The sequence below is a fragment of the Ornithorhynchus anatinus genome, chromosome X5 (genome assembly GCF_004115215.2).
Source record: "Ornithorhynchus anatinus isolate Pmale09 chromosome X5, mOrnAna1.pri.v4, whole genome shotgun sequence".
In the NCBI taxonomy this organism is placed as follows: domain Eukaryota; kingdom Metazoa; phylum Chordata; class Mammalia; order Monotremata; family Ornithorhynchidae; genus Ornithorhynchus; species Ornithorhynchus anatinus.
This window is the reverse complement of record NC_041753.1, coordinates 23,987,752-24,005,655: the sequence shown is the minus strand read 5'-3', so window position 1 is coordinate 24,005,655 and position 17,904 is coordinate 23,987,752. Positions and strand designations below refer to the sequence as shown.

Here is a 17,904-nt window from a genome sequence, read left to right as displayed (position 1 = left end):
TGTTTTCCCAGCCCCAAATCCCTTTCCATCTCAAATCTGACAGACTATACGCTTCCCACATTCGATCCCCTCTTAAAATCCCATGTGTTCCAAGAAACCTTCCCCAGTGATTTGCCTGCATCCCAAGCTGTATAAACTCATCAGGGTATCATGTAGGAAAGGAGAGAAAACAAAGTAAAAAGGCCAAGTATGGTCATTCTAGAAGCAATGGTACTTTATATGTGCAATATTGTACATAGTTTCAGTCAATGCATTCTGAGAAGACTCAAAGGAGTTTGGAAAAGATTCAGATCACGATAACTCAGACGATCAGGGGAATGGACATTCTTCCATTAGGATAGATTGAAAAAGAATTAATCAGGCTAGAAAGATGAAAGTTAAGAGAAAACACAATTAAAAATTATGCGGAATGTGGACAGAGTGCTCATGAAATAATTGTCCAGCCACTCCTGCCTCAACAGGGGAAGGGATGCTTGAAAACGGCAGCGGCAGCATTCGTTGAACTTGGAAAGAGGCAGTTTCAACACAAAGGAAGAACACTTTGACCTTCCTGTGGTAATCATAGAAAATTTCTTACCTCAGGAAATTGTGCAAACTGCAAATAACAGATGGTTCAAAGAGGTTTGGACAAATTTATGAAAGGCCGCCTATAACAGATTCCTGTCAGGTAAATTGAGATGGCTCCAGGATGTCTATACATCTCAATACCTCAAACACAGTATATCCTAAACTGGACCCTCAATCTTCTTTCCAATGTGACTTTCCCATCGCAGATGACCACAGTACCATTCCGCTCTTCCTGAATTCCCAAACCTGGGCATAATCCTTGACTCCTTGTTCTGTTTCTACCACAATATATATTCTGTTCTCAAATCCTGACAGTTTTTCCTCTACTACATTTCCAGGAACCATTAAAATGGGCACAACACTAGTCTAGACACTGGTCATATTTCCTGTAGTCTGTCTCTGCCTGTAGACTGTTAACTCCTTGTGGGCAGGTATCACATCTACCAACTTTATTGCATCCTACTTTTCCAAGCCTTTAGCACAGTAATCTGCCCACAGTAAGTGCTCAGTAAATACCACCGACTGATATCCCTGTGTGACTACTGCATCAGCCTCTTCACTGGTTTCCCTGTCTGTAGTCTCTCCCAACTCCAGCCTGGGTCTTCTCCCTCTGCTACTTGGGTCATTTTCCTAAAATGTCATTCTGCACACATCTCTCCACTCCTCACTATCCTTAATGGTAACCCATTCTTCTCCTTACCAGGCAGAAAATCCTGACTATTGGCTTTAAGGCACTCAGCTCTCTTTCTCCTATTTATCAACTCTCTTCTTCTATGACACCCCAGCTCATGCTCTTTGATCATCTCAAACTAATCATTGTCCCTTGTTCTCATCTCTCCCACTGCCAACCTCTTGCTCATGCCCTCCCTTCATCCTGCCTGTAAAGTTACCTCCTCCTTCACAACCAGCAGACCCCTGGTCTCCCCATATTCAAAGCCCTTTGGATATCACGTCTTCTCCAGGAGGCCATCCCTGATTAACTTCTCTTCTCTCTGGGTTATATTTCCCACAACTCCCATCTCAACATTTCTCCAACTATGCACAATCACCAGCAGGGTGTACAAGCATACACACACATGCAAACACACAGTCATACCAACCCAAGCCACCTCAACTCTCGCATCGCAGTCCCTTGTAAACTTGGAAGAAAAATGCCCAATTGCTCTTTTTCTGATACAATTTAGTAGTAATTACAAATACCATAAAAAAATAAAAAATATAAAATAGTAATAGTAAGTGCTGGGAAGAGAGTTCGTGGATAGGCTATAGACCTGGTCCCTGGCCCCCAAGGGACGCATGGTCTAAGAATAACACAGGGAGACATTTAAGAAAAAGTAAACAAAAACACAAAAGACAAGAGTGATGGTGAACATGAGAAGAGCAGCTGGGTATTAGGCTTCTCACAGCACAGGTCAATGGTCACAGAAGTCTCATTTGCCACCAGGGTTGTGGCCTTATCGTTCTAGAAGTTGAGATCACCTCACATTGCCTCCGGTCAGGTTCTTCCCCGGGCTGGAGCAGGAGCCAATGGGAGTCCTGATTGCTGGAAGGTAAGGCAGGCTCCTTCCCATGTGTTTGAGCTCTGGAGGTCGGCTGTAAGGGGAACAGTGGAGGGCTCGCTCTGCTGCTGCTGCTGCTGACAGAGTCCATCCCAGCCTGAAGCAGGAGCTGATGGAAATCTTGGCGGCGGCAGCGGGTGGGTCAGGCTCCTCTATATACCATCTTCTCCTCAACAGGGTGGAGAAATTTGAAGTGGCCTTGGCCCTTCATCAGTGATAGAGAGAGCAGAGGGAGGGGTTGGAAGACAACGACTGCAGACCAACCCCAGTGCTACTGTCCCTTGTGGTGTTGTGCATGGGCAGTGGACATTTTGGGGAGGTCTTTTTTGGGCACCATTTTCAAAATGAAGCAAGCAGCAGCCTTGTTGCAAAGGTTAAGAGGGGTGTAATCTTGGAGGCGGCACTGGGCTTCTCCCCCTAATCCTGGGGATCTGGGCTGAAGTCCCATTATCCTGTGTTACTCCAGCCCTAAGTAGCACTTCCACAGAAGTTCTTCTTTCAGAGCTACTCTGTATTTTTTATTTCTTAAAATCTATCCCTTAGATAGAAAAGGCGGTCTTGGTGGTCAAAAACAGCATTTTTCAATAGCGTCTTTCTGATCCAACTTTCATGAATTCCCAGTAGTGTAACTCCCTACAGATTTGATTGGGTAAGTTATTTATTACCTTGCTGATAAGAGAATTTACTCACTGTGGGTTTAGTTCCCCTACAGATAACACAGTAGTGTCATATGAGACATAGCACTGAAATGCAGTTTCCTCTGTTCCATGTCCCTTGTGGGTCCCCCCCAGTTCCCACATAGCTTTTGTTGATAGGTTTGTGACCCCTCTATAAACTCTCCTGGAGGCAGGAGTCCTTGCATTGTGTTTGTTTACAAAACAGCATACAAATTAGGCTATACTTTAAGCTCACCTATAGACTATAAGCGTGTTATGGGCAGGGAACATATCTGCTAATTGTGTTGTATTCTCCCAAGCACTTAGTTCAGTGTTCTGCACATAGTAAGTGCTGAAAAAATACCATTGATTGATTAATTTAGAGTCAAGCACACTGACTCATATTTGTAGAGGGTGCTGAGTTGGTGTTGAAATCCACTGTCCATATTGGGGTAGGGCAGTCCTCCCTCCCTCTTCCTGTAAGGATCCAGGCATTTCCATGAGATCAGCAGAGAAGGGCCAGTGCTATTCACCTCACTTTTCCATTAATCCATTAATCAATCAGCGGTATTTTCTGAGCACCTATTGGGGGAGAGTGCAATTAGAATAATAATAATAATTATGGTATTTATTAAGCACTTACTACCAAGCACTGTTCTAAGCACTGGGGTGGATACAAGGTAATCAAGTTGATCCACGTGGGGCTCACAGTTTTAATCCCCATTTTACAGATGAGGTAACTGATGCACAGAGAAGTTAAGCGACTTGCCCAAGGTCACACAGCAGACAAGTAGCAGAGCCGGAATTAGAACCCGTGCCCTCTGACTCCCAAGCCCATGCTCTTGCCACTAAGCCACGCTTAGAAGACATGATCCCCACTCTCCAGAAGCTGACAAACTAGCGGGGAAGATGGGAACTAAAAGAAATAGCATGGCCTAGTGGACAGAACACTGGCCTGCGAGTCAGAAGGACCTGGGTGCTAATCCTGTCCCCACCACTTGTCAGCTGTGAGAGCTTGGGCAAGTCCCTTAACTTCTCTGTGCCTCAGTTCTGTCATCTGTAAAATGGGGGTGAAGACTGTGAGTCCTATGTGGGACAAGGACTGTGTCCAAACCGATTATCTTGTATCTACCTAACGCTTAGAACAGTGTCTGGCACATAGTAAGCTCTTAATAATAATAATTGTGGTATTTTTTAAGAAATGGACATGATGAACTTGCTCAGGGCAGCCAGTCATGAGGATCATCCTCTCCATCCTGGGGCCTAGACGGGAAGTAAGACCAGAGAACATCAGAGTCTTCAAAGGCATCCAGGAAGATGCAGTCTCCTCTGTGTGGCCAGAGATGATCCACTGGCAATTCTTAGAGACATGCAGTTGAGAATGAGCTGGGTCTGAGTCTAGTAATTTTCCATGACTGAGGAGAGAACAGATGAGAGGCAGAGAGAGAAATCAAACCAATCAGTAGTAACTGTTGAGCACCTGCTGTGGGCAGAGATCGGGGAAGGATGGACAAACTCAAATGCTGTTAGGAGAGAATCAGAAGTTCCAGATTGATCTGAGAAGCAGCGTGGCGTAGTGGATAGAGCACGGGCCTGGAAGGCAAGAGGACCTGGGTGCTACTCCCGGCTCTGCCACTTGCCTGCTCTGTGACCTTGGGCAAGTCATTTAACTTCTCTGTGCCTCAATAACCTTATCTGTAAAATGGAGATTAAGAATGTGAGCTCTATGTGGGACATGGAATGCGCCCAACCATTAGCTTGTATCTACCCCAGTGCATAGGGGTAGGGGTAGGGTACCCGGCACAGAGTGAGCACTTAACTTTCTCAGCTTAACTTAACTCTCCCCTTTCTTGCTTTACCTCTTCTCTTGTAAATGATCCAGAGGAGAGCCGCGATGATGAGAAGACAGATCACATTCACCGTCCCACTCACAGCCAGACCCCATACACCGGAATTAGTCTGGGGGAAATCTGAAATGTAAATACCCAGAGGTTCGCTGCGCATCAGTTCTCCCTCCCATGGCAGGAAGAGCACAGGGAAGAGCTGAGCCTTCCTCACCCTCTCTGGACTGTCTGTCCAGGCTGTCCCTCAGGATGAAAGGAATGAACAGGTCATTCCAGGAGCTGATCTCCAACCAGTGCAGCAGTGACCAGGAGCTCTGTTATCCTTTTTGTCCAAAGTTCCCTGCAACCAATGAATTGCAGCTCAGAAGCTTCTCCTGGGAGGAGTCCACAACTGATCCAATTTCCTCAGGACAAAGCTGACCCCAACCCCAGGGCCCCTGTTCACAGGGGTGGATCCTTCCCAAGAGAGCTCCAGGTCACTCCAGTTCTGGCCCAGAACCAGAAACTTCAGTCAGAACCACATCATTCTGTACCCTTGTAATCAGGGGGAAATGGTGATTTTTGAGCCTCCAATCAGACATCGGGACCGGGCACAGGAAACTGAGGACCGCATCCCAGGAACAACAGGGCTCCTACACCATTTATCCCCCTTCCCTTTAATCTCTCTTGCAAAGCTCAACCTTTAGAATGTAAGCTCAGTGTAGGCAGGGAGCATGTCTACCAACTCTGCTATATTGTAGTTTCCCAAGCGCTTAGTAGAGTGGTCTGCACACAGTAAGCTCTCACTGAATTGATGGATTGATTATACAACCCCAGGTTAAAGAAGATCCTTGCCCTACCATGTCAAGGAGACAATCAGGCTCAGAACAGAGGCTTCTCCGAAGATGTTGTTTTCTGATTGGCTGATTAATGGCAAGATACAAACCCTTCCCTTTACCTGCCACGGGAACACTTGTCTCTTTTTCCTGCCTCAGTACTGGGCTCAAGATGGAACAGGTCACTGTCCTATTGGTGTTTTTTCGGAGTATAAAACCTGCTTCCACTTGATAGAGGCCATCTGCATCCTGAGTCATTATTGGTTCAGATTTCTTTGACACAGTCTCTTCGGCAGAATCTTTCCACTGAACTCGGGGCTCTGGGTACCATCCTGCTGACCTGCACAGAAGTCTTCTCTCTTCCGTCCCAAGCCCTTCAATGTGAATACTGGGTGCTGATCCTTCACCTAGGGACACAATGAACGTGAAGTTGAACAGCACGAACCTGGCTCCAATCACACACAGGGTGACACTCTACCCTCTACCTCCTCTATGAGGAGTCTACTTGCGGCAGCTAAAATGGTCTCCTACCTCTGTCATTTTAGTGCCGGTTCTTCCCTTCTCACATCCCTTCAGGGGCTTTCCATTGCCCTTGGACCAAACACAACCTCTTCCTGTGGCTTTCCAAGCTCCCACCCAGCTGTTTCCTAAGCACCTCGTGCAGTTCTCCGCCCCTTCCAGGCCCTCACTAAATCCTGCTGATGCTGTTACCCTCTCCGGATGTTGGCCTACCCCATATCAGCCAGATTCCATTCTTCTCTCCATTTTCCTGCAACCCCTGCCCACAGGTCTCCATCTTCTGTCTCCCTGCCACCTTCTGAACAGAACTACCTCCCTGCTGCTTATTCACCACCCACGCCCCCTCATTTCCTATACTCAGGACCCACCTCCTCCAAGAAGTTTTCCCAGATTAGCTAAATCCATTTGGCAACCCACCAGCACAATCTGTGGCTCACTCGTCCCTCTCAATTCACTCTTGTCTTTACAACATAGGCAGTGCATGCACATATTTAACATATTTATGAGAAGCAGCGTGGCCTAGTGGAAAGAGCCCAGGCTTGGGAATCAGAGGTCATGGGTTCTAATCCCAGCTCCACCATTTATCAGCTGTGTGACTTTGGGCAAGTCACTCTACTTCTCTGGGCCTCAGTTACCTCATCTGTAAAATGGGGATTAAGCCCCACCTGGGACAATCTGATTACCTTGTATCAACCCCAGCTCTTAGAACAGTGCTTTGCACATAGTAAGCGTTTAATCAATACCACAATTATAATTATTATATTGTTTTGCCTCCTTAGTAGTAATGACAATAATAACAATGGGAATTGTCTTATTTGCTAAACCCTTTATATGTGCCAAGCACTGTTCCATGTGCTGGGATAGGTACAAAACAATTAGGTCAGAGGCAGTTCCTTCCCTACATTGAGCTCACAGTCCAAGAGGGAGAGGGTTTCAACAGTGTTGTGCACATAGTTAATGCTCAATAAATACGATCGAATGAATAAAACTCTTCCTGGATGAGAACTTTATCTATTGTTTATCATGAACCCCAGCCACCTGTCATAATCTTTTCCCTTTTCGACTGATGAATTGACTGATTGAAGTTACTTACTGGTCACATACAGCTCACATGTGGCTGCATCCAAATGCTTGTCTGACTGGAACTGGCACGTGTAGTTCCCAGCATCAGAGACCCTCACTTTATGTATCCTCAGCACTATGTTCCCATCCACAATGGCGTTTTTCACCAGGGTTGTTCTCCCCCGGAACTTCGGCATCTGCTCAGCCTCCTGATCCTTCCCTTCCCGATACAGATGCACCAGGCTGGAGTCATTGGATCGGAACCACCTGATCTCCATGTTCTCAGCGTTCGTCCTGGGGGCCAGGAAGCAGTGAAGTTCAGTGTCTTCTCCAAAATTGGCCCAGATGGGCTTATCAGGGCTGACTACAGTGAACTGCCCTATGGGGTTCATCAGGAACCAAGGCAAAAAAGAAAAAGAGCAGCTGAGGGCAAGTATCATAATCATCAATGGTCATTATTGAATGCTTACTGTGTGCAAAGCACTGTACTAAGCATTTGAGAGAGTCCAATGTAACAGAGTTGATAAACACGTTCTCTGCCCATGAGTTTATAGTCTAGAGGTATGATGTGTGTGTACACCACACACATACACGCACACACAAAGACCTGATGGCACCAGCCAGTATCCAAAGCCCAAAAGGGAGAAAAGCATCCTTCTGACCTTCGTTCTCCCAAGGGTTTAGTACCATGTTTTCAAAAAATATGATGGCCAATTGATATAGATTTGACATTCTATGCTTGAATGTCAGATGGTTCAGCCTTGCCCCCTAGCAGGGTGGGGAGAGGCCGGAGGAGGAAAAGTAGTTCTTACCGTCTGGGTCTTCAGGGGTCTGCGAGACAGGAGGAGAGGACATGAGAAAGGGGTTGAATTGGAAGCCGTCCAGAGCTATTAGAGGCTATCTGTCCTAGAGCCACGGACATTTCCGAGCAAAAATGGGGAAAATCCTTCCCCAATTCCGCTGTTATTCACGAGTGAAATAGTGCGGTGATGGAGCCACTTACAGTGGTTCTGCTGCCTCCTGACATGACTCTCAGCCCTCCTCTCTTGAAATATGGTCCATGGATATAGTTGGTTTCCTCAAAAAGAGGTGGAGAAGCTCTGCTCTAACGCTGGGATTCCCAGGGTGCTGTGGCACTCAGTATAATTGAGCGCACTTGCACCAATCAGTACTTAACCCTCCACTCTTCAAACGCCTCCAATGTTTGCCCTTCTCTGTCTGGATCAAACAAAGAGCTCCATACCATTGGCCCCAGTGCCCCAGCTCCACTCTTCACCCACTACCCACCAGCTTGCTCTCTTTGATCTTCCCAAATTTACCTTCTAACTCTACACCTCTAGACTGTAAGCTCACCCTCTAAACTGTAAACTCTCCTCTAAACTCTAAGCTCGTTATGGGCAGGGAACATGTCTGTAAATTCTGTTGTATTGTGCACTCCCAAGCACTAATACTCCCAAGCATAGTAAGCCCTCAATAAATACCACCGATTGATTGATTCTGGATGAAACTCACTGCCGAATCTCCCATCTCCAACCTCTCACTCATGTTGTCTCCCTAGCCTGGAACTCCCCCCTCCTCCAAATCCACCAGGTCAATCAATCAATCGACAATACTTACTGAGTTCTTAAATCCTTCTCACCATTAACGCCCTCTGAAAGTCCCTCTCCTCCAGCAAGCATTTCCCAAAGAATTCTCAAGTCCTTGAGCCATATCAACCCAACAGCCATGCTTGGCACATAAGCATTTAAACCCATCCTCAGAACTGACATATTTTAAAATTTTCTGATATTTCATCCTGTCATATTCCTTCTAGGCCCTTTCCAAATCTTATTCCTTCTACTCCTCCCACTGATTGTAAATGTGTAAGCTTTTAGAGTGTAAGCTTCTCTTTTTTTGTGGTATTTGTTAAGCATTTACTATATGGCAAGTACTGTTCTACGGGCTGGGATAGATACAGGTTAATCAGGTCAAACACAGTTCCTGTCCCAAATGGGGCTCACAGTCTAAATGTGAGGGAGATGAGATATTTCATTACCATTTCACAGTTGAGGAAAGTGAGGTGTAGAGAAGTTAAGTGACTTGCTTAAACTCACATAGCAAGCAACTGGAAGAGCCAGGATTTGAACCCACATCCTTTGACTCCCAGACCCATGTTCTTTCCACTAGGCCACATTGCTTCTTATGGGCAGGGGCCATCTGATGTTAGAGGTTACATTCTCTCATGGCCTAGTGGACAGAGCACGGGCCCAGGAGTCAGAAAGATCTGGGTTCTAATCCCAGCTCTTCCTTCTATGTGACCTTGAGCAAGTCACTTAATTTCTTTGTTCTCCAGTTCCCTCATCTATAAAATGGGGAGTAAGACTGTGAGCTCCATGTGGGATGGGGAAGGTGCCCAACCTGATTAACTTGTATCTACCCTGACGCTTAGAACTGTAAGTGCTTGACAAATACAATCATCATCATCTCACCCATCATCCAGCAACTGAACCCTTTGCTTACACACTTCCTCTTACCTGAAATCCTCTCCCCTTCCAGGTCTGATTAGACTAACATTCTCTCCTTCTGTTGGCTGTTAGGTTGATGTGGCTCAAGCCCCCAAGTGCTTAATTCAGTAGATTGCACTCAGCAGGTGCTCAGTGAAGAGTGCTTATTATCTGATGTACCTCGATCAGCTCCCTGACGGTTCTGGGAGTTTGGAGCCCCAACCACATTGATCTCAGTGCCACCCGTGAGTGCACTCACACATGGCCAAACACATGATGGTAAATGGTGACATGGGAAACCTCACCCTCCCCCCGAACATGGCTGGGTACTCCTTAAGCACTGTGATACTTACCCTATTCCAACAGCACTAATGTACATATCTTTACACTCTTCTATTTCCCCTATCTATATTTTAATATATTTCTCCCCCTGTAGGCTGAATGCTCCTTGTGGGCAGAGTTAGCATCTCCCAACTCTATCATAGTGTACTTTCTCAAATGCTTACTATGGTGCTTTGCACATAGTAAATACTGAATAAATACCATTCAGTATTTATTCTTTCACTGATTGATGTGCTGATTGATTCAATGAATTCTACCAGAGGCTTTGGTCCAGAGTGATGGGAGGATCATCATCAGAGAGGCAGCGTGGCTCAGTGGCAAAAGCCTGGGCTTGGGAGTCAGAGGTCATGGGTTTGAATCCCGGCTTGGCCACTTGTCAGCTGTGTGACTGTGGGCAAGTCACTTCACTTCTCTGGGCCTCAGTTACCTCATCTGTAAAATGGGGATTAACTGTGTGCCTCACATGGGGCAACCTGATGACCTTGTATCTACCCCAGTGCTTAGAACAGTGCTCTGCACATAGTAAGTGCTTAACAAATACCAACATTATTATTATTATTATCATAGACCACTTCTCATGAGTGTGTCCTACCAGGGAGGTGGTGGAACAGTGCTCTGCACACAGTAAGCACTCAGGCAGTCAGTGGTATTTACTGAGTGCTTACTGTGTGCAGAGCGCTGTACTAAGCACTTGGAAAATTACAATGTAACAATAAATGAACATATTCCCTGTCCACAATGAGCTTCCAGTCCAGAGGGGGAGAGTAATTACCACTGATTGATTGACCCAAATCATAGATTCCCTTTGTCCATTTCTGCCCAAGTCCAAGGTCATAGCAGCACAAGCAAGAGAAAGGATGAGCTGGAACTCACCTGAGTACAGCTGTACCTGCAAGAGGAGGATAAGGATCTTGAGACCCCAGTGCAGACAGGTCTCTTTTCTAGGCCTGGGGCTGGGTTGGGAGGAAGCCCCCATCTCTGAGGCAGGGTCACCGGGGAGCTGAGTTGTAGAAGAATAATGAACAGAGGTCACCCTCTTTCACTTCACCCACCATCAACCCCTTGTTCATGCCCTCCCTTTTGCCTGGAATTTTCTCCCCTTCCAAATCTGTTAGACCAACACACTCCTCAAGCTTAACATGTCCAAACCAGAACTCCTCATCTTTTCTTTATGGTATTTGTTAAACACTATTTGCTAGGTAGTGTTCTAAACCCTGGAGTAGGTAAAAGGTAATCAAGTTGGACATAGTCCATGTTCTACATGAGGTTCACAGTCTTTTACCTCCAATTTGCAGATAAGGTAACTGAGGCACAGAGAAGTTATCAGCCAGTCAGGCAATCTTATTTATTGAGTGCTTACTGTGATCAGGCACTTGGGAGAGTTCAGTGTAACAATAAACAAATTCCCTGTGCACAATGAGCTTACAGTCTTAGAGGGGAAGACAGACATTAATATGAATAAATACATTACAGAGGAGGTTCTTGAGGAGTGGGGAAACCTGGTCTGAACATTTCTGAGGAAAAATGATCTGGGCAGCAGAGCGAAGCATGGGCTGGAGTGAGGAGAGACAGGAGGCTGAGAGGTCAGCAAGGAGGCTGTTACAGTAATCAAGGCAGGATAGGATAAATGATTGTATTAACATGGTAACAGCTGGGAGGGAGAGGAAAGGGTAGCTATGTTGTGAAGGGGGAACCCAGAGGATTTCATGATGGATTGAATATGTGGGTAGAATGAGAGAGAGGAGTCAAGAATAATGCCAAGTTTATGGGCTTGTGAGACAGGAAGGATGGTTGGGCTATCTACAGTGATAGGAAAGTCAGAGGGAGGATACGGTTGGGTGAGAAGATAAAAAATTCTGTTTCAGACAAGTTTAGTGATGGGAAGATATCCAAGTACAGAAGTCTTGAAGGCAGGGGGAAATGCAAGACTGCAAAGAGGAAGAGAGATCAGGGGTGGAGATGTAGATTTGAATATCATCCGCATAGAGGTGGTAGTTGAAGCCATGTGAGTAAATTCTCCAAAGGAGTGGGTATAGACAGAGAATAAACGGGGACCCAGAAATGAACCTTAAGGGGATCCCACAGTTAGGGGGTGGGAGGCAGAGGAGGAGCCCATGAAAGAGATGGAGAATGAACAGCCCGAGAGATAGGAGGAGAACCAGGAGAGGACAGTATCAGTGGAGCCAAGGTTGGATAGTGTTTCCAGGAGAAGGGGGTGGTCTGCAGTGTCGAAGGCAGCTGAGAGGTCGAGGAGGAAATAGAGGACATTGGATTTGGCAAGAAGGAGATCATTTGTGACCTTTGAGAGGTTGTTTCTATGGAGTAAAGGGGACAGAAGTCAGATTGGAGGGGGTAAAGGAGAGAATTGGAGGAGAGGAACTTGAGACAGCGAGTGTAGACAACTCACTCAAGGAGTTTGGAGAGGAAAGATAGAACTTGGGCAAACCCTTACGTGACTTACCCAAGGTCACATGGCAGACAAGTGGCAGAGCTGGGATTAGAACCCATGACCTTCTGCCTCCCAGCCCCATGCTCTACCCACCATGCCATGCTGCTTCTCTATAATCGGATCATACCCCATGACACAGCTTTTAAACCTTTTTCACCTTTTCTCGATGCAGCTTCTCTGACCTGTTCCTGCTGCTTCACTCCCTGGCCGCTGTTGGTGAAAGGGGTGAGATAGAGCTAGATAGGGTTTTCTCCCCCTGCCCCCAACCAGCCATGCCATCTGCCCACTGTCTCATGCCTCTGTTTACCCCCACTGTCTGGGGGAGACCACAAGCATCCAGCCAACTCTCTCCAGAGCAATCGCCTGTTGGCTGATTGTCACCTGATGACCAACTTTACCCGCAGCTTTACAAAACATTTACTCCCTTTTTCAAGTCAGCTTTGGATTCATTTCGAATTTACTAGTGGGCATTGGATGGGGTGGGAGGGAGCACCTCCAGGCAGACAGCACCATCCTACCTCCCTCCTCTATCCCCTGCAGGCCGGATTAATTCTCTCACAAAGGGGGGTTGGATCCATTCTCTACTAAATAATGCTTGCTTGCTGCCCCTTCCTTCTCCCTGGAGCTGGACACCTTGGTTCCAGACCCATTCGCCTCCCCTGGAATAATAGTTAATAACTGCTGTGTCTGTTAAATGTTTACTAGCCTCAAGCACTTTTCTAAGTGCTGGAAGTTACAAATTATTCAGGACAGACACAGTTCCTGTCCCACAGGGGGCTTACGGTCTAAGTAGGAGGGAGAACAGATATTGAATCTCCATTTCACAGATGAGGAGACTGAGGCACAGAGATGTGAAGCGACTTGCTCAAGGTCACAGAACAGGGAAGTGGCGGACCCAGAATTATTCATTCATTCATACACTCATTCAATCGCATTTCTTGAGCACTTACTGTGTATACAGCACTGTACTAAGCTCCTGGGAGAGTATAATGCAAAAAACAGGCACATTCCCTGCCCACAACGAGCTTACAGTAATTAGAACTTAGGTCCTCTGCCTTGCTCTTTCCTCTGGGATATGATGCTCCCTTGCACGGTGGGAGGAGAGGCTGGAGTCAGCACTGCCGGCCGGAGTTCATTTCCACTGCATTCAGCTTCAGCTTCATGGATTCCCCTCTTCCTGTCCTAGGCAACCCACAAATCCTTCTCCAGGGGATAAATATTGGACTTTTTGACTCTCCCCTACCCCAGCCTCCCAAAGGTCCATGTCCACTCTTTCCTCCAATGCACCATCAGGAAGGATAATTTCAGGTCAGAACTGATCAATATTGACTTTGACTGCAAACTCTGGGTGGTCCAGGGACTGGGGCTAACCTGTACCCCAGCGCTTTGCACAGCGTTTGATATCGGGTAAATGCTTAATAAATGCCATCCTGCCAATATTATCCCCTTTCTGAAACACTGTAAAACACTCCAATCGCAAAGAGAAAACACAGTCAACTTTTGTCTGAAACTCCATCTGCAAAGTACAGGACAACCCACTTTTTATTTCAGACCAAGTTTAAGCAAATGCATTTCAAAATATAAACAGATATCCAGACTTTATAATATTATTGACCTTAGAGCCAGAGGACCTGGGTTCTAACCCCAGTTCTGCCACTTGCCTGCTTGTGTAAATGCCCGTCACCCCTGCCAATTGTTCTGGACTTTTAATTCTCTCCTTAGGCCCCCTGTTCCTCCCCCTCCCCCATCCCTCACCCCCAATGATCTGGCCACCTACTTCATCACAAAAATTAACACAATCAGGTCAGGGGCTCCCCAAAATCATCCCTCCCCCTCGTGCCTCCCCCCCACCCCCCCAACCCTCTCCCCTACCTTCCCATCCTTCCCTGCAGTATCCTCAGAGGAGATCTCCTCCCTCCTCGCAAGTGCCACCCCCTCCACCTGCGCCTCGGACCCCATTCCCACTCACCTTATAAAAACCATCACCCCTGCCCTTCTCCCCTCCTTAACTTCTATCTTTAACCGCTCACTCTCCAATGGCTTCTTCCCCTCTGCCTTCAAACATGCCCATGTCTCCCCCATCCTAAAAAAACCCTCTCTCAACCCCACTTCCCCTTCCAGTTATCGCTCTATCTCTCTACCACCCTTCCTTTCCAAGCTCCTAGAACGAGTCGTCTACACTCGCTGCCTAGAGTTCCTTAACTCCCATTCTCTCCTAGACCCCCTCCAATCTGGCTTCTGTCCCCTCCACTCTACAGAGACTGCTCTCTCTAAGGTCACCCATGACCTCCTTCTTGCCAAATCTAATGGCTCATACTCTATCCTAATCCTCCTCGACCTCTCAGCTGCCTTTGACACAGTTGACCAACCCTTCTCCTCCACACTTTATCTCACCATGGCTTCACGGACTCCGTCCCCTCCTGGTTCTCCTCTTATCTCTCTGGTCATTCATTCTCGGTTGCCTTCGCAGGCTCCTCCTCCCCCTTCCATCCTCTAACTGTTGGGGTTCCCCAAAGGTCAGTTCTTGGCCCTCTTCTGTTCTCCATATACACTCACTCCCTCGGTGAACTCATCCGCTCTCACGACTTCAACTGTCATCTCTATGCAGATGACACACAGATCTACATCTCTGCCCCTGTCCTCTCCCCCTCCCTTCAGGCTCGTATCTCCTCCTGCCTCCAAAACGTCTCTTCCTGGATGTCTGCCCGCCACCTAAAACTCAACATGACCAAAACTGAGCTCCTCATCTTCCCTCCCAAGCCCGGTCCTCTCCCTGACTTCCCTATCACTGTGGATGGTATGACCATCCTTCCCGTCTCTCAGGCCCGCAACCTCGGTGTCATCTTTGACTCGGCTCTCTCGTTCACCCCACACATCCAATGCGTCATCAAAACCTGCCGATCTCACCTTTATAATATCGCCAAGATCTGCCCTTTCATCTCCATCCAAACAGCTATTTTACTGTTACAAGCTCTCATAATATCCCGGCTGGATTATTGTGTCAGCCTTCTCTCTGATCTCCCTTCCTCCTCTCTCTCCCCGCTCCAGTCTTTTCTTCACTCCGCTGCCCGGCTCATCTTCCTGCAGAAATGCTCTAGGCATATCACTCCCCTTCTTAAAAACCTCCAGTGGCTGCCTATCAACCTCTGCATGAAACAAAAACTTCTCACTCTAGGCTTTGAGGCTCTCCATCACCTTGCCCCCTCTTACCTCTCCTCTCTTCTCTCTTTCTACTGCCCACCCCGCACGCTCCACTCCTCTGCCGCCCACCTCCTCACCGTCCCCCGTTCTCGCCTATCCCGCCATCAACCCCTGGGCCACGTCCTCCCGTGGCCCTGGAATGCCCTCCCTCCTCACCTCCGCCAAACTAATTCTCTTCCCCTCTTCAAAACCCTACTTAAAGCTCACCTCCTCCAAGAGGCCTTCCCAAACTGAGCTCCCCTTTTCCCTCTGCTCCCTCTGCTCCTCCTCTACCACCCCCTTCACCTCTCCTCAGCTAAGCCCTCTTTTCCCCCCTTTCCCTCTGCTCCTCCCCACCTCCCTTCCCCTCCCCTCAGCACTGTACTCGTCCGCTCAACTGTATATATTTTCATTACCCTATTTATTTTGCTAATGAGATGTACATCACCTTGATTCTATTTATTTGTTATTGTTTTAATGAGATGTTCATTCCCGTGATTCTATTTATTGCTACTGTTCTTGTCTGTCTGTCTCCCCCGATTAGACTGTAAGCCCGTCAAAGGGCAGGGACTGTCTCTACCTGTTACCGATTTGTAAATTCCAAGCGCTTAGTACAGTGCTCTGCACATAGTAAGTGCTCAATAAATAAATACTATTGAATTCACTCTCTGTTTCTCAGTTTCTTCAACTGCAAAATCAGTCAATTGAATTTATTGAGCATTTACTCTTTGCAGACCACCATGCTAAGCACTTGGGAGAGTACAGTATGGCAGAGTTGGTAGACATATGCACTTCTCACTCCGAGTTTACAGTCAAATTGGGGATTCAGTACCTGTTCTCCCTCCTACTTAGAACTGTGTGGAACAAAGACTGTCTGACCTGATTAACTTGTACCTCTCCCAGCACTTAGAACACTTCTTGACACATAATGAGCACTTAAAAAATACCATAAAAACAGAAACAACAAAGTCTTTTTCTGTGTTCACCAAATAAAATCCTTAAATTTGTTAGGTTGGTTCCACACCCCAAACTCTCAGGATTACCCCAAATCATCTCCTTTTCCAAACTGCATTTACTTCCTACCACACCTGAGAAGTTTCAATACAAGATAACCAAATACCATAATTAAGATAACCAAATTTATGTTATATATTCAAACAAGTTAGAAATATTTTGTTTAGAAAGTCTATCAACAATTCATTTATTTGACTTTTCGATTTGGGAGCATTTCTTCCATTAAGCATTCAAATCTCCCTGTTAGGCACAAACTGTCACTGGATAGTGGACACTCAATTATTAGCTATCCAAAATTTCCCCTCTAACTTGAAATTTCTTTTAAAAATGAATCCTTATCAATATTAACATAATAATAATAATAATGTTGGTATTTGTTAAGCACTTACTATGTGCAGAGCACTGTTCTAAACATTATGTTTCCAGCATCTTAAGATAGCGGACTCTCTAATTAAGGACTGAACTAACATATCATGCTGACTTCTCAAACAATCAAACTGCTTCCTCACCAATGTGACAAGGGAACAATTTAAAAGGCGAGGGGAAAATTGTTTCACTCCAAATAATGCCTTAAAAATTAATCAAATTGTGAAAGAGGGCTACTTACAGTTGACCCTGTCCATCTGTAGCTGGAAATCCTCACCTTGATTTTCCCTTCTTGGCATTTTCTCATACTCCCCCTGTCAATTCTGTGTGTCCATGATTTTGGCCTGCATTTTCAGTAATCGATGCCTATGGTAAAATCCCTTCTCCCTTACCTGTCCAGCTGAGACTCTGGGAACTTTCCTGCCAAGACAGCAGGATTAATTCTGGCTGCTGCCAGCCGATTTTCTTAGGTCAAGAACAGTCCCACTTCCACATCTTATCTTGCATCTATTTCTGTCCATTTTATGCCCCAACTGTAGTTTTGCTCCTCCCACTTTCCAGATGCCTCGAGGTCAGAAGATTTATTGCTATTGTTCTTGTCTGTCCGTCTCCCCCGATTAGACTGTAAGCCCGTCAAAGGGCAGGGACTGTCTCTATCTGTTACTGATTTGTACATTCCAAGCGCTTAGTACAGTGCTCTGCACATAGTAAGCGCTCAATAAATACTATTGAATGAATGAATGAATGAAAGATAAGAAAGGCAATTATTTAATTTTTTAATGGTATTTGCTAAGCACTTACTAGGTGCTGGGAACTTTACTAAGTGCTGGGGTAGATACAAACTTGTCAGGTTGGACACAGTCCCTGTCCCACATGGGACTCACAGTCTTAATCCCCATTTTACAGATGAGGTAACTGAGGCACAGAGAAGTGAAGTGACTTGTCCAAGGTCACACAGCAGACAAGTGGCAGAGTCAGGATTAGAACCCCAGTCCTTCTACCTCCCAGGTTAATGCTCTATCCACTAGGCAACACTGCTTCTTCAAGA

At 46.4% G+C, this 17,904-nt stretch overlaps 1 protein-coding gene across 2 annotated transcripts; it reads right to left on the bottom strand.

The window, feature by feature from the left end:
- Window positions 1-1,181: 1,181 nt before the first annotated feature.
- Window positions 1,182-17,365, bottom strand: LOC100079260 (butyrophilin subfamily 1 member A1-like). Of its 2 annotated transcripts, XM_029054894.2 has the most exons (6): window positions 17,098-17,365; window positions 10,721-10,847; window positions 7,054-7,401; window positions 5,564-5,848; window positions 4,642-4,752; window positions 3,910-4,197 (listed from the first exon to the last, which is right to left on the bottom strand). In XM_029054894.2, exons 1-6 carry the CDS (start codon window positions 17,161-17,163, stop codon window positions 4,181-4,183), a joined length of 954 nt encoding a protein of 317 aa, XP_028910727.1. In that variant the 5' UTR covers window positions 17,164-17,365; the 3' UTR covers window positions 3,910-4,180. The 2 variants fall into 2 exon arrangements, with proteins under 2 accessions (XP_028910730.1, XP_028910727.1); XM_029054897.2 differs by lacking the exons at window positions 3,910-4,197; window positions 4,642-4,752 and adding an exon at window positions 1,182-3,364.
- Window positions 17,366-17,904: the final 539 nt, after the last annotated feature.

Bases quoted from the DNA above. Each gene is read 5' to 3' on its own strand.
- LOC100079260 (XM_029054894.2), bottom strand. From the start codon at position 17,163: ATGAGAAAATGCCAAGAAGGGAAAATCAAGGTGAGGATTTCCAGCTAC. The intron at 10,848-17,097 runs GTAAGTAGCCCT...TCTACAACTCAG, and splicing joins ACAGATGGACAGGGTCAACT to CTCCCCGGTGACCCTGCCTC. The intron at 4,753-5,563 runs GTAAAGGGAAGG...TTTACATTTCAG, and splicing joins GACAAGTGTTCCCGTGGCAG to ATTTCCCCCAGACTAATTCC.